The sequence below is a fragment of the Phyllostomus discolor genome, chromosome X (genome assembly GCF_004126475.2).
Source record: "Phyllostomus discolor isolate MPI-MPIP mPhyDis1 chromosome X, mPhyDis1.pri.v3, whole genome shotgun sequence".
Lineage (NCBI taxonomy): Eukaryota > Metazoa > Chordata > Mammalia > Chiroptera > Phyllostomidae > Phyllostomus > Phyllostomus discolor.
In genome coordinates this window covers 54812489-54827960 of record NC_050198.1, presented here as the reverse complement: position 1 = coordinate 54827960, position 15472 = coordinate 54812489, and the positions used below count along the sequence as shown (strand labels likewise).

The 15472-nt window shown below is 39.3% G+C and overlaps 1 protein-coding gene across 1 annotated transcript in view; it reads left to right on the top strand.

Moving 5' to 3' along the window:
• VSIG1 (V-set and immunoglobulin domain containing 1) overlaps positions 1 to 14485 on the top strand; it is a 30369-nt gene extending 15884 nt beyond the window's left edge. Inside the window, exons 2-5 of the mRNA XM_028523402.2 lie at positions 3016 to 3179; positions 7027 to 7134; positions 12921 to 13119; positions 14364 to 14485. Coding sequence (XP_028379203.1) covers positions 3016 to 3179; positions 7027 to 7134; positions 12921 to 13119; positions 14364 to 14485 — 593 coding nt within the window. The remainder of the gene's footprint in view (positions 1 to 3015; positions 3180 to 7026; positions 7135 to 12920; positions 13120 to 14363) is intronic.
• Positions 14486 to 15472: the final 987 nt, after the last annotated feature.

Sequence of the window (15472 nt, the reverse complement as noted above, 5' to 3'; positions counted from 1 at the left end):
CCCCCTTGGTTTTATCTGTGTGTTCTTTATAGTTGTTCCTGAAAACCCTTCCCCTTTACCCCCATTATTCCCTCCCACCTCCCCTCTGGTCACTGTCAGATTGTTCTTAATTTCAATGCCTCTGGTTATATTTTGCCTGCTTGTTTGTTTTGTTGATTAAGTTCCACTTAAAGGTGAGATCATATGGTATTTGTCTTTTTTATTTAGTTCAAGATATGTTTAACTTTCTTTTGAGGTTTCTTTTTGACCAATTTGTTATTCAGAAGTATATTATTTAACCATCACCATGTATTTTGGGACTTTCTGGTAATTTCTTTGTTATTGATTTCTACTTTAATTCCATTGTGGTCAAGAGCAAGTGTTACATGACTTTTGTTCTTTTAAATTTGTTAAGGTTTCTTTTATGGCCTATAACTCAGTCTATCTTGGTGAGTATTCATAATGTTTTAAAGTGTATGTATCTCTTTATATAGAACACTTCTCCAAGTAACAGCAGAACACACTTTTCCCCCCAAGCACCCATGGAACATTTACCAAATAGGCCATATGCTTGGACATAAAACAGACATCAATTTAAAAAAAAATTAAATTATATACGGTCTGTTCTCTGAGCACAATGCAATCAAACTAGAAATCAAGAACCAAAAGATAATAAGTCTTTAAATACTTGAGAATTATTCAACACACTTCTAAATAATATATGGATCAACAATGAAGTCTTAAAGAAAAATTTAAAAATATCCATAAACTGAATGGAAATAAAAATATAACATATAGAAATATGTAACATGCAACTAAAGCACTCCTGAGAGAGAAATTTATAATACCTAATGCTTACATTTGAAATGAACAAACATCTCAAGTCATTAATTGAAGTTTCTACATCAAGAATCTAGAAAAAGAAGGACAAAGTAAGCCCTGGCTGGCGTAACTCAGTGGATTGAGCGCGGGCTGGGAACCAAAGTGTCCCAGGTTCGATTCCCAGTCAGGGTACATTCCTGGGTTGCAGGCCATAACCCCCAGTAACCGCACATTGATGTCTGTCTGTCTGTCTGTCTCTCTCCCTCCCCCCCCAAATAAATAAATAAAATCTTAAAAAAAAGAAGGACAAAGTAATCTGAAGACAACCAGAAAGAAGGAACTAATTAAGCGCTGAAGTCACTATGGCTGCTTCGGTGGCAAAAGAAAAAAAAAAGAAAAAAGTATCCTTTTTTCTATGACTGTGGCTTTCAGCATTTGGTGGGGGATTCTCTAATCAACGTCGATGTGGTGAACAAGGCACTGATGGTTTGAAGAGAAAATGGCTTTTATCCTTCAGAATCGGTTTTTGCTCCAATACCAGAAACAATGAAGAAGATGGTGGGGTTATTCTTTCTGTGTTGATCACCCCCAAGTAGAAGAAAAACAATTTCCTCCTAATCTTGGATGCCAAGAAGTTTGGAGAACTAGGCTGAACAGAAGTGCCTGTGCAAATGCCTTACTGTTTTCATGGCACCTTTGTAATCATCTGATAGAAGAACCACAAGGTCTGGGAAATAGGTTTAAAATGATATGTACTCTGTACCAAAGAGAGACCAAAAAGATCACCTCACCTACAAAAGCACAGGCATCTAGTTTTTAAATTTCTATTAAAAATAGGATTCAAGAAGTAAGAAAGAGCTGAAGTCAGTGGAATTAAAATAAGAAAACTATAGAGAAAATTAAATGAAATTTAAAAAAATCTGCTTTTTTGGAAAAGGATCAATAAAAAAATTGACAAACCTCCAGCAAGACTGGTAAAAAATAAATGCAGATAAGACATGTAACATCAATATCAGTAATGAAATATGGGATATCACTAGATCCTGCAGTCATTAAATTTTTTAAGACAGTCCTGACTGTTGTGGCTCAGTGGATTGAGTGCTGGCCTGTGAACCAAAGGGTCACCAGTTCAATTCCCAGTCAAGGAACATGCCTGGGTTATGGGCCAGGTCTACAGTAGGGGGCACACAAGAGGCAACCACACACTGATGTTTCTCTCTTCTTCCCCCCCTTCCCCTCTCTCTAAAAACAAATAAATAAAATCTTTTTAAAAAATTGTTAAGACAGTCATCCCACGTATGCTTTACACAACTGTACCCCCCATGGTAATGTATTATAAAACTATAGTATACTATCACAACTAGGACTCTAACATTGATAAAATCTATCAATCTTATTCATATATGCCCACTTTTGCTTGTCTTTGTATATACATGCATTTAATTCTAGACAATTTTAATTGAAAATTACTGGGCAGCCCAAGGAATTTTTGCTGTGTGGGTTATTTGTGTCAGTATTTACTGTATTAGCAGGTAAAAAAATTGTTAAACACAAAAATACACAAGCACACATTCCATTAGTTACCAGAGCAGTGACATCATTATTGTGTAGCTTCTAGAATACTTCGCTGTAGACTAATGAGAGGTTGAGAGTGAAAAGGAAAAATAACATCTTAGCATTATTAATATAGTTTTTATCTTTTAGCTAACAAAATGGTCTTATAGACAGGGCAACAAACTCATCCTGGTTTTCCTGGGGCTTTTCTGGTTTAAGCACTCAGACCCAGTTTTAAAATGGAAAATCCCATGTCTAAGGGAACCCCTAGTTCTGGGAAAACTGGATTGATTGTTCCCCATACTCGAAGACCTTTGTGAGGCCCCAGACAACATTTTAAGAACCTCCATCCAAGGCTATTCTTCACTTGATCTTAGCCAAAAGAACAAGAAGTGATCGAGGCCATTCTTGCACAGAAGAAATTCCCAGTTCAGTGCTATCATCTCACTATCACATAAGATTTGAGTATATTCACATAGTAATTAGTTAAAAATTCCCTTACCCCATGCCAATTGCTTGCTCAGCTTTCCTATATGGTTCATTCTACTTTATCCTCTTCACCTTGGATTCCTAAAATAAGATGTCATTGAAAATGCTTTGTAATGAAAAATGTTGTCAGAATGTGAGTGTATGTCATTATTTTGATGATTATCTTTTCAGGTCAAGCTAGTGGGGTGCAAGTGACCATCCCAAACAGTGTCATGAATGTGACTGTTGGATCTAATGTCACTCTCATCTGCACCTACACCAGCACTGTGGCCTCCCGGGACAATCTTTCCATCCAGTGGTCCTTCTCCAATGAAAAGGAGTTACGTCCAGTTACTGTAAGAACTTTATTCCTAAATTATTCCCCTTTAGTGGTTCTGACATAAACTGTTGAAGTTAGTGTATGAAGGAATGGTAAGACAGTGACAATAAGTGGCAGAACCTCAGATACAAAGAATTTGAAGATAGCTGCTTAGGGAATACCATCATGTAAGTGACTTGGCCTTTGACCTCTCTTCATAATCATTTATAGCCTGTTCTCTTAATTCTGTGTAAGTCAACATCAAGTATATCAGGTATTCCAGATTAGACAGGAATGGTTTTTCTCATAGGTGAAATAAACTGCTCTGAAACGACTTCCTCCCTTCCATAAAAAAATCGTTCTCACTATTATTTCCAGAAGACCCTAATTCAAATTCATGTCCTAATTGATGTGTAGATCCCTGTAAAACTTAACATATGGGATCTGCCTTAAGTGAGCTAGCTCATTGAATCACACTGAGTCCTGGTGCAATGAGAGTCCAGGATAGCTGAAGAAGGGCCAAGGTAGTGATGAACTCTGGGTAAACAAAGGCAGCAGGAAGCTATAGGATAGAGAGGGGCAGGATAGGGTCTGGGGGAAGGGGTTGCCAGAAGAGGGTGTATGAAAGTCAAATGAAAAGAATGATTCTACCTGCAAGCCGCCTAGTCCCAGGTTTTCTCCATCTGACCTTAGGGTAATTGCATCTTTAAATTAGCCCATGGATTAAAATCATATACTCAAAGTGTGTGTGTGTTTCCCGCTGTGGGTGCTTGAGTGTGCAAGCACATATGACAACACATATTCCTTGAGGGAAAAGATCTACAGCTTTCATTAGATTTTCAAAATGATACATAATCCAAAACAAGGAATTCAAAGAAGAGACAAATCAATGTGATTTGGAAGAGTTTCATGTAGCAGAGTTGGGCCTTGAAGGAAAGGGAAGATTTTGCTTGGTAGAAAGATAGACAGAGAGCCAATTGAGTAGACTGGAGGAGGCACAAGGGCAGAGGCGAAGAAGAAGTATGTTAGATTGGAGGAGCCACACTTTGGCTAGTGTTGTGTCAGCCATCACCAGTCTTTTGGGCATGCTAGTCATCTCTTCACCAGAGGCCTTGAACACTTCTTTAGCAGGAAATAACATTCAAGAGGAGATTTTATCAATTACACCCTCTAGTCAAAGTTCAACAATTTTGCTCAGCACTAGTTACCTTAGACAAGTATACAAATCACTTTATGCCTCTCTAAAAATATGGTAAAACAGTAATTCTCTTTTACATGTCTCATGAAGAATCAACTGACATAATGTATGTGAAAATACTGGAAAAATAATACAAATCACTGTAAGTTTTCATCCTTGTAAACACTATTATCAACATCAGCAGCAGCAGCAACAACAGTGAGTCTACCAGTTTCCATCGCCCAAAATGTTCTGACTCAACAGTTCACATATTGCAGTTAACTGAGAGAGTATGCTGCTTTCTTAGATTGTAGATGACAATAATCACCTGATGTTTCTTCCTTTTTAAAATGTACATTCCTTACTAGTCTCTTCAGTACATTCTTTATCTGTAGGTTTAAAGTCCTTCTCATTTTTTCCAGTAAAGGCTGAATTTAGAGAGGACTTACCAATATATTTTGGAACAAAATTATTAGGCTTAGTCCCCAAATCAAGATGTTCCCAAATGCCTGGAGATCAGGCCTGGCAAGTCTGAATTTAAAAACACAAATTCTTCTTTATGCCTCCTCTGATACTGAAATTTACAAGGTCACCTCTTGGTTGAACTATGTGGCTGGTGAGGAGCTCAGAAATGCAGGGCCGAATGATCTTGTGACCAACAGTGACTTTATTTTAGACCTTGAAATGGAGAAGAAGGTGTAGGTTATTGAACTGAATGTGTCTTGCACTCAGGACATCTCTTAGAAGAACTTTAGAAAGAAAATCTATGAAAAAAAGAGAAAATCTATGAACAAATAAGTATTTAAGTAGCTTATTTACTTGCCATTTGCCTCATTCTTCAAAATGTCTGGTACAGGCAGTGCAAATAATTTAGGGTATCTACTCTTTTGGAATGTCCAAATCAAAAGAGATCTTCTGCATTGAAATGCTTGATTAGTGAGAACATGCTCCTTGATTATAAAACATTCCAGGCATTTCTTGAAGAGCATGAGACCTGTGCTGTTGTCATACATGCAACACAGGGTGAGGTAGGGCCAGCTCCTGGCTTGCATACAGTGAAAAACACCTCCAAAATGTCAGGCTTTCTTTTTCTCCTTGCCCCAGTAAAATCCCCATTATAACCATCCTTAGGTCTCTAAATCTAGAGAACTTGAGTCACTCTGTATTTTCCTCTGTACAGTGCAGGCACATGCCTCTCTTTGCTTTTCCAGATGAGTAGTTTTGGAACCCCAATGGAAACCTCCCATTAGTTCTACTCCTTGTCCTTATGCTTACTCGCTGGCTTGTTGACCTTAGACAAGTCACTTGACCTTTCAGAGTTTCAGTTTTTCTATCTTTAAAATGGGGCTACTTACCTACTTCATAGGTTTACTGTGAAATTTTAATGAGATGATACTTGTGAAGCATTAGGAAGCTTTCCACCTAGTAACCATTCAATGAATGTGAATTATTACCAGCAACACTACTCATGAAATGGTGATTTTGCAAAATCCCTATCCTATACATAGCCCTGGGTCATGGGCACTAGGGAACCCAGCCCAACAAGATACACTTTGTACAGCTGGTCAGCTGGGACAGAGCTCTTGGGGGAATTCTGTCCCAAAAATGGCTTCCAGTTCTACTGCCTTTCAGGTCCCTATGGCTAAAGGGAGGGGTCAGGTTCCTTCCTGGCCTGCTTCTTATCCCTAAACAGAGAACCTACTCAACAAAGAGGCTGCAGGTATCTTCCACTGAAATGGTATTTAAAATTTTTTTTATTGTTGTTCCATTACAGTTGTCCCCATTTTCCCCACATTACTTTCCCTTGCCCTACCCACCCCCAGCTCCCACAATGAATCCTCCCCCACATTGTCCTTGTCCATGGGTCTTTGTACATGTTCCTTGACTTGACCCTTCCCTTTCTTTCCTCTCTTACCTCCCTCCTGCCTCCCCTCTAGTCACTATCACTTTGTTCTTTATTTCCACATCTCTGGTTCTATTTTGCTTGCTTGTTTGTCTTATGAATTAGGTTCCACTTATAAGTGAGATTGTATGGTATTTGTCTTTCACTGCCAGGCTTATTTCACTTAGCACAATACTCTCCAGTTCTATCCATGCTCTCATGGGGGGTAGGAGTTCCTTCTTTCTTTCTGCTGCATAGTATTCCATGGTATAAATGTACCACAGTTTTTTGATCCACTCATTTACTAATGGAAATGGTATTTTTATTTTTTTTAATTTTATTTACTTTTAGAGAGGGGAAGAGAGGGAGAAAGAGGGAAAGAAACATTAATGTGTGGTTGCCTCTCATGAGCCCCCTACCAGGGACCTGGCTCAAAACCAGGCATGTGCCCTGACTGGGAATTGAACTGGTGACCCTTTGGTTCACAGACTAGCACTCAATCCACTGAGCCACACCAGCCAGGGCTATAGGCATGGTATTTTTCAAAATGAAATTTGGCTTCTATTTCAAATTTGTTTCGTCTTTGAGCACTTCCATGCATTCAGAATCCTGTAGAGCATGTTATATGTTAATCTAGGAATGGCTAATGGGACTTTTGGGGGATGTTAAAAAAATGAAAGACTGCTGTGCTATTAGAAAATTCTATGATTCATGGGAGGAAGATGTTGCCACACTAACCACTGGGTGATTCAACTCCTGCATTGATGTGGCAGTATACCATTTGTCATTCAGCTCTCAGATCCACCCATTTCTGCTCAAACACAGCACAACTGGTGCCTCAATAATGAGGCTGTGGAGGAAAAGGCAGTCAGTCAGTGTCTAAAAATGGCGCATGCAAGAGATGCTCGGGGAAGATGTAGCTGGACCTCTCAGGTAAGAACACCTATTGATGTACTACTGGAACCCTTCATTGTTTAGAGTCTCTAAGGCAATGACACCAGCTTTTAGGAGTGGGAAGGGAGGGCCTGAGTTTGGTAACAATAAAGATTGTCACAAATCCCTGGCAAAACTGGGACAGCTGGGAGTTTGCCTTCTCATGCCCATGTCTGGAATTCTTTTCAGCCTCCTTCAAAAAGCTCAGGGCCCTATCGCTGCCCTATTGAGCAGGGCAGTGGCCAACTCTTGCCATAGGATCATATTCTCCTCCTCCCGCCAAACCATTCTTTTATAAAAGAGCAGTTTACTTCAAGTTTTAGTGTTTCTCAATACCCAGAGGAGGATGTTATCTCTTGCTTTCTTCTCCAAGGGGTTCTTTGGTGAATAGGGTTTATGGAATTATCCCACCAGCCTTCTGAACAAGAAGGCCAGGATATTCTTTAGCATGGTCCTCCTCTTAGAGAAGCCCTCCTCTCAGAAGAAATAGACAGCTTCATATGATGACTTCCTCAGTAGAAACACTTAGCTGAAGACTCTAGGTCCTGGGACGGGCAGGCTAGCATGAAAGTTTTTGGTGGTCTGGTTTCCCTCTGATCACAACAGTGTCCTCTACCTAGCCAGTCACTAGTAAAACTTCAGAGACCTCAGCTGCCTATGAGCAGAATAGGCATTGATCATACTTAGCATGGGTCTCTCAGATAATTGCTATTCTTCTAGAATATCCATAGTGGAAGAAACTCTTTGCCATCCTCATCTTCCCAAAATACATACGGTGTGAACAACTTCTATACAGAACCTAGTGTCTTCATATTTTCTGGCTGCTCAGATTCTTCCAACCTGTCCTGTCCATTACAGATACCATTATATCAAATGCTTTTCAAATGTTGACAGAGTGGAGGTGTTCCACCTCCTCAGGAGCACTTGAAAATGACAGGGGCTTGGTTTAATTGTTACAAATGGGAGCCAGTCCCGGCATTGAGTGGGTGGTGATTAGAGATGCTAAATGTCTTGCAATATATAGTGCTGACCCACTTAAAAAAGAATTGCCTGCCCAAAGTGCCAGTGTAACATTCATCGAGAAACAATTTTTCCCTTCTTACCACCCCCTCCCATTAAAGTTTATCTATTCTCTGTCCCATTTCCTCATGTGTCTATTCTTGCTAATTTTGATAGCTTAATTTAATGTTAAGGTGTTAGGGACTGGTGGTAGTTTATTATTTTCCAAAGAAAATAATTTAAGCATAGGCCTTCCATGCCTTTATCCCCTAAAATCTATTTAAATGGTACGTATTTCAGGCAAATGACAGGTTGGGAGAAAGGAGTGGTTTCTGGGCAAGCAGTCTTACTTTTGGTGTTACATTTCTTATATATTCAATCTCAGCCCTCTAGTGCACTCCAGAGAAAATTCTGGGCTTGCAACCATTGCTACCCTACACTCACCATGTTCCCTTCTATGGCTCACCACTTTATGAACAGTACAGGAAAGCAAGAAGCCAGAGGGAAAGAATGGGTGATTGCCTGTGGACTTCTGTACCCTGCACATTTCCAGAAAGAACCCACAAAATCAACTCTGGAAATTAAACACATTTATTAACTGCAACTCAGACTCAGAAAGCAGGCAGTATTTTCTACCCTCTTTTTTATACTCAACTCTCTAGTTAGAAAGCAGTGTCAAAAAGCTGAGGAAAAATATTTTTGGAAAAATCTGGGTCCTAGCTGCATGACCTTATGTGAGTAAGAACTTGGCACAGTAGGAGGGGAAAGGCGGTTATTGCAGCTGGCAGACATTAAAGGCATTGTGTGATCAACTTACTCAGTGTGGGAAGAAGCATCATGTCAATGAATAGCAGCAATTGACAGAAGTGTCAGGCTGGAGTAGAAGATGGAATGGCCCCAATAGCAGAAGGTTTCCTGGGAATCATATTCCTCACCTAAGTCAGGGCTATGAGTGCCATTTTAATATATTCAGTGGGAATCACGAGGTCTGGATTTCAGGTCTGATTATAAATTGTGTGACCTTAGGCAAATCACTTACTCAAGAGGTCTTAGTGTCCCTCCTCTGTAATAGAAGATGAATCAGAGGTTGAAAACTAGAGGACTCTGGACATGATTTGGCCAGTGGATGCATGTTGGTTGGTCAACCCAATATTTTGTTTGTTTCCACACTTTGAAAGTCTTGTTTGTGTTGGATCTCCAGTTTACCACAGCTCTCACTATTCTCTCTGATCTTACCACTATCCACCAGACCCTCCTAGCCATTTCCCATATTTCTTGTATCTATCTGACTTCTTAAGGCTCCTCAACCTTAGAAACCATTACTAACGTGATCTCTCAGGAATCTTATAATGAATGTGCTATCATGATCCCACATTCAGCCTTTAACATCACCAATGGGCATACAGAGAGAACCATGGGGCGGAAGTAGGGAAGTCTGTCATAAACAAAACCACAAAGGGCAAGTGAGCATAAAATTAACAAGCACACTTAAGGAAACACTTGGATGGATTTTATTAAAGCAGACTCTCCCACAAAGGATGTAGCTTCTTGAATATCCATGGGTTTTCCTGGACTTCATTTGTTTTGATTTCTAAATTCACGATACACTTTCTTTGAGAAGTATAAAAGCCTCACAGGATCATGGTCAGGCCTTGATCACTGTTTAACTTTGATTTTTAAAAGAGTTATTCTTTTGTGGAAAATAGAATCAAGTTGCAGTCTTGCTGTGTGATTAGATAAGCAGTTTCAGGAAAACATTGTATTTTTTTTTTTCTTTATGAGAACACTGTGACAGCATGGACTTCCCCTAACAGAAAGCTCCCTCTGTCTATGTGTCTGGCCACATAGGTAGCCCTGAGGACTTTCCTCCTCACAGAGTACCCTGAGGCCAATCCTTTCCCCTTTAGATCTCCATCATTCTCTCTCCTTACCCCATCCTAACTCTGACACCCGTTACTATTTGTGAGAGGACAAAATATAAGCTACAGTGTGAGGAGCCAGAGTAGAAGAATTGGTGAAGATCCTTTTCATAGGGAAGTTACAAGTTCAGGGCCTCATGACTTTTTTGATCATTTCACCTTGATTCATGCCTGTGAGACTCTTACAATAGCTTCTTTTCATGTCCTAGTCTTGGCCTAAACCACACTTTGTTGGCCCCCTGATTTCTGCAGAAAAAAGGTTTTTTCACCTAGATCCTCTGGGATTTACTGTGGATCATAGGCAAAACTGATGTCATATGTCATTGTGATGTCCTCAAACCTCAGTATAAAACAGGCTGCCCCACCCCCAGTCTTCCTAGGAGCAGGGGAATTGGCCAGATGTTGAAATTGTAAAGAGCTTCCCTGATGGACAGCAGGTTATGTTCCAGGTAAGAGTCCACAGAAACTCAAATTGTTGATTAGAAAATAAATAAGCCCACAGCTGGCTAGTGAACTGGAAAGCTGGATATCTTGTATGTCAACTCAAATGAAGGGAATAGATCTTTGATGAACTGAACTTCCTCCTGGCCCACTTGAATACCTTAACACTGGCTTTCTAGTTTGTCAGTCAAACAACACCCCTCTGGGACAAAAGTTTGTAATTTCAGTAGGTGTGAATAGATGAAGTAAATTATAAATTACTAATTTAGAGCAGGAAAGGAAGCTAGTTGATGTTAGAGAGGAGACAAGTTATTTCTTTAAATATGCTTTTTTCCTTTTATTTTTCCCTCAAAATCTACCTTTCTGCCTTACTTAAAAACTATATTGGTTTTCTTCTTGAAGGACAATGCTTTTAAATTTATCTAGACAATATCTTTGGTTTTGCTGATTACCTTCCTTCTCTCGTTAGCCTATTAATGTAAGGAGCACTAGACAAGGAGTTAAAAGAATTGAGTTCTAGAACTGTCCCATCAGTTAACTCCTCTGTGCTTCACTTTCCTCTATAAAATGAGAAGAGTGAGCCATAAGGCTCTTCAAGTAGATTTTATAAAAATATTAATAAGTTCCACTGGACTACGGCAGTACCAGTTTATTGAATAATAAATAACAATCATTTCAATTATACACATTTGTATGAAACTAACAAAGTATGTACATAGACTGTGTATATTATGAAGGAACCTCAGTGACCAATGATTCCAAAGCTCATCATTCATGCCTCATCTTTATGATTTTTGCCATATTAAGTAGTATTATTTAATGTTGTTTTCTATACTAACTTGGTTTCTTAAAATCTTAAAAATATCTTTGTTTTACCCAAGTAATAATATTCATTAAGCCACAGATTTGATGTGCTACTTATATCTCATTTTAATGTTTTCATTTATGTACTACCTAAAATCAACTTATGTGCTTATACTCAGGGAACACATATTTGGGAGAACATTGCTCTGGTTCCTCATTCAGATGAGGAAACTAAAGGTTAAAAATTAAATAATTTTGTTTCTTATCACAAAACAGGTTGCCATGGAGACATGACCAGAGGCCATCTCCCCTAATGTTGTTACAGTTAGTCAGAGGCAGAGCTGTGACTAAAAGCTGGATCTTCCAACTCAGAGACCAGGCCTCTTTCTACCTCACTATGCTGCTCCCAAAGTTGCCATTATGATCTAATTATCCAAGTTCTTGTTTTTAAGATTTTATTGATTTATTTTTAGAGGAGGGGAAGGGAGGGAGAAAGAGAGGGAGAGAAACAGGAATGTGTGGTTGCCTCTCACATGGCCCTCACTAGGGACCTAACCCACAACCCAGGCCTGTGCTCTGACTATGAATCAAACCGGCAACTCTTTGGTTCCCAGGCTGACACTCAATCCACTGAGCCACACCAACCAGGGCTAATTTTCCATGTTCTTAAATAGAGATGGGACTAGAATCCAGATATTTCTTAAGTCTACTAAATTATAATAATGAAAATTCCTTTGGCTTTGGATGGGTCATTTAATCTCTCTGGATTTGAATGCCCTTTTTTGAAATAATAATTCCAGTTCTACTTCCTGCCACATAGGGAGAAAGATAGTAGCTCCATCAACTAAACACTTGCTAGGCCCTTTCCTGGATTATTTTGTTCCATTCTGATACCACCATTATGAGGAGATGGGACCACATGATTTCTCAGGGCCCTGTCTGCTCTGAAATGTTATTCTAACAGGGTGAACCCAAGTGTAATTGTCCAAAGCAGTATGTGTGTACAAATGGAGCATGAATATTCTAACTTTCAGGGAAAACAGAATTTCCAGATAGTCCCACTGAGTAAAGTAAATGGAGGGATTGAGCAAAAATGAAAAAGGACTCATGGACATGGACAACAGTGTGGTGATTTCTGGGGAGCAGGGTATAAGGAGATTAAATGATAATGGGGAAAATACAACAAAATTTTAAAAAGAAAATAAGCTTATAAAATAGGGGGAAATAATGGTTTTAGATTTCCCATCAGGCATTTATATCTTATATAATGAGTTTCCTCCTAGTAGACTCCTCAGATGAGCATCTTGATCTTCTAACCTAAGCTTAAGAGTTGTATCCCATCAGCTCTAGCTGTCTACTGTCTGTGAGACAGGAATACCTCTCTGTCCTGATGACATCACAAAGCTGCATTGAGCACAAGTGAGGTAATGGTTGTATACAGCTGTGAGAAAGCTAAAATGCCCTAATGAGTTGAAAATCCTTTGCCACAGGGACCTGTTTCTTGCCAGGGGAAAATGCTGCTGCTTATCAAAGAAAGTAACCTTGGATAGATGGAGCTCCAAGGTAGTTTGTCCTAGCCCTGAACACTCTCCAGTTCTCATTTCTCTCATTATTCTGTTCTAGATTTACTATTCTGAAGGTGGACAAGCTGCATCCAGTGGGCGATTTAAGGATCGAATTGTGGTGTCCAATGAGCCAGATAATGCATCCATCACTATTTTTCATATACAACCAGCAGACAGTGGAACCTACACCTGCAATGTTAACAACCCCCCAGATTTTGATGGCAACAATCAAGGCATTCTCACAGTCAGTGTGTTAGGTATGGATAATTTTTATGCCTTTTCTTGGGGCAATTTAGGACATTGAATGAGCCAGGGCATGGGTTATAATGCCAATTAAGACCCAGGGATAAATATCCCACCTGCTCTTTGATTATTGGGGAATTAGAGACACACACCCCAACCCATATAGCAACACTGAGAAATCACTCTTATAACATGTTGAAAAATTGCCAAACTAAAAGGGCTGCCAAAAATGATAAACAGCAGTATATGACTCCACCTCCAGGGATCCCTATCTCTGAAGCATAAAATGAGAACATTTCAGACAATGCAGAGTCTCACTAAATGATCATTATCAACTCCTTCATAGGGGACCTCCAATAACAGCCTGTCCTACCTGGGTGAGACAATTGCCAATTTATTATCTCTCTTAAGCCAGCCACAATTTCCACCATTAAATCATTCTTTCAGCAGGAGGGTCCATTTTTTAAAAATGTTAACACCATTTGGGTTGTATTTCTAGATTCCACATATAAGTGAAATTATATGGTATTTCTCTCTCTCTAACTGACTTATTTCACCTACCATAATACCCTCTAGATCCATCCATGCTGTTACAAATGACAAGATTTCATTCTTTTTTATTGCTGGGTAATATTCCATTGTGTATATATACATCACATCTTCTTTATCCATTTATCTATCAATGGGCCAAAACAAGAACAGATGCATAGGTACAGAGAACAAACTCTTGGTTGCCAGAAATGAGGGGGGGGTGAAAAAGGTGGATGGGGAATAACAGGAACAAAATTCCAGTCATAAAATGAATAAGCCACGGATATGTAGTATACAGCACAGGAAATATAGTCAGTAATATTATAATAACTTGGCATGGTGACAGATAGATGGTTACTACACTTAGTGTGGTGATCATATCATAAGGTGTACACATATTAAATCACTATTTTGTACATCCAAAACTAATATACTATTGTATGCTAATTATCCTTTAATAAAAAAATTAAATGTTAACACTATTTGGAAAAAGGACTACATGTTAAACCAGAGTTTAGAATGAATTTATTTATACGCAAATATGCATTATATAACATTGGGCAAGTCATATCCATTCTTCAAGTGAATTTGGAGTGGTTCATTTATGTAGTATTTATTGAGTGCCAACTTTGTGCCAGGAGCCATAAGGATTACAATATTGAGGCATGGTTATTGATCTTGGGAAGTTCACAGGTTTGGAGGTTTCTAGGGCTCCTTTCAACCTCAGATTTAGAGGACAATGGAAGTTTTGATCCTGACTCTCAGCTTAGCAGGTCCTGTGTGCAGGCCTTCAGAAGTCCTGAAGGGAAGGATGAAAGGGCTCTAAACCCTCACCAACTAGCCAGTTGAACTAAGGGTTCTCCCACTCCTAAGTAACCTCAAATGAAAATGATCAAGTTATTGTGCTTGAGCTGTGTACATCCATCACAGGAAAGAAGGAACAAGATTAAATCAGTGACTTCATAATTGAGTAGCTTGGAAAAATAGTAATTGCTAACAAGGTGAACACTTAGGAGAAATGTCTAGAGTTGTCTGAGCTTGCCACTCACTTGGTGCCAAAAATGCACCATATATTTACTGTAAGGTTTGCTACTGCTTCTACCCACCTGGAAAAGAGGAAATGATAACCAGGAGCTGATTTTTAAGAGCAACGTAGCTCAATCTTGTTTTTATTTTGCTGAGCCCTGTATTTGGCATTGGGGTACAAGGAAAGACCAGAGAAGTATTCAGAAGGCCTTCCCTGGGAGAGCTGATGTTTCAGTTTGGGAGATTATTCATTTATGCAGCAACTAAACAGTCTGGTATAGATGCTAGAACATCAGGCTGTAAGCCAGAAGACCTAGGTTCTATTTCTTACTTGGCTACTCAATGGCCTCAGGCAAGTCAGTCCACTTTGTTCTGGCCTGTCCATTTGTCTGTTCTGTCCATTTTGAGATGGAGTGGTAACTCTTTCCCTGTCTTTACAAGTTTACCTTGAGGATCAAATGTTATACAGTCACTGTTCAAAGAATTAGAGGGATTAGTTTTGTAATAGTTTTCTGTTGCTCCCTGACACTGGGTTGTCATTCTGACCAGAAACAACTGAGAGAAGCCGAGCCTCTTTATCTCTGAGCTTGGAAATAGTCCTGAGATAGTTAGACAGAGAGGTTAATATTCTTAAATCTAAATTCAGAGAATCCCTAATCAACTTCCATAAGAAGCTGAGGATTATTTTCTCTCTGAATTGTTCTTTCCCATAAGTCTTTGAATAAGTTGTTCCTGCAATGACTGTGTCATGACTTTTCTTTCCTGAAGCATCCAGGTTCCAGGCAAGGCAAGAGGTAGAAGGATCTGTGG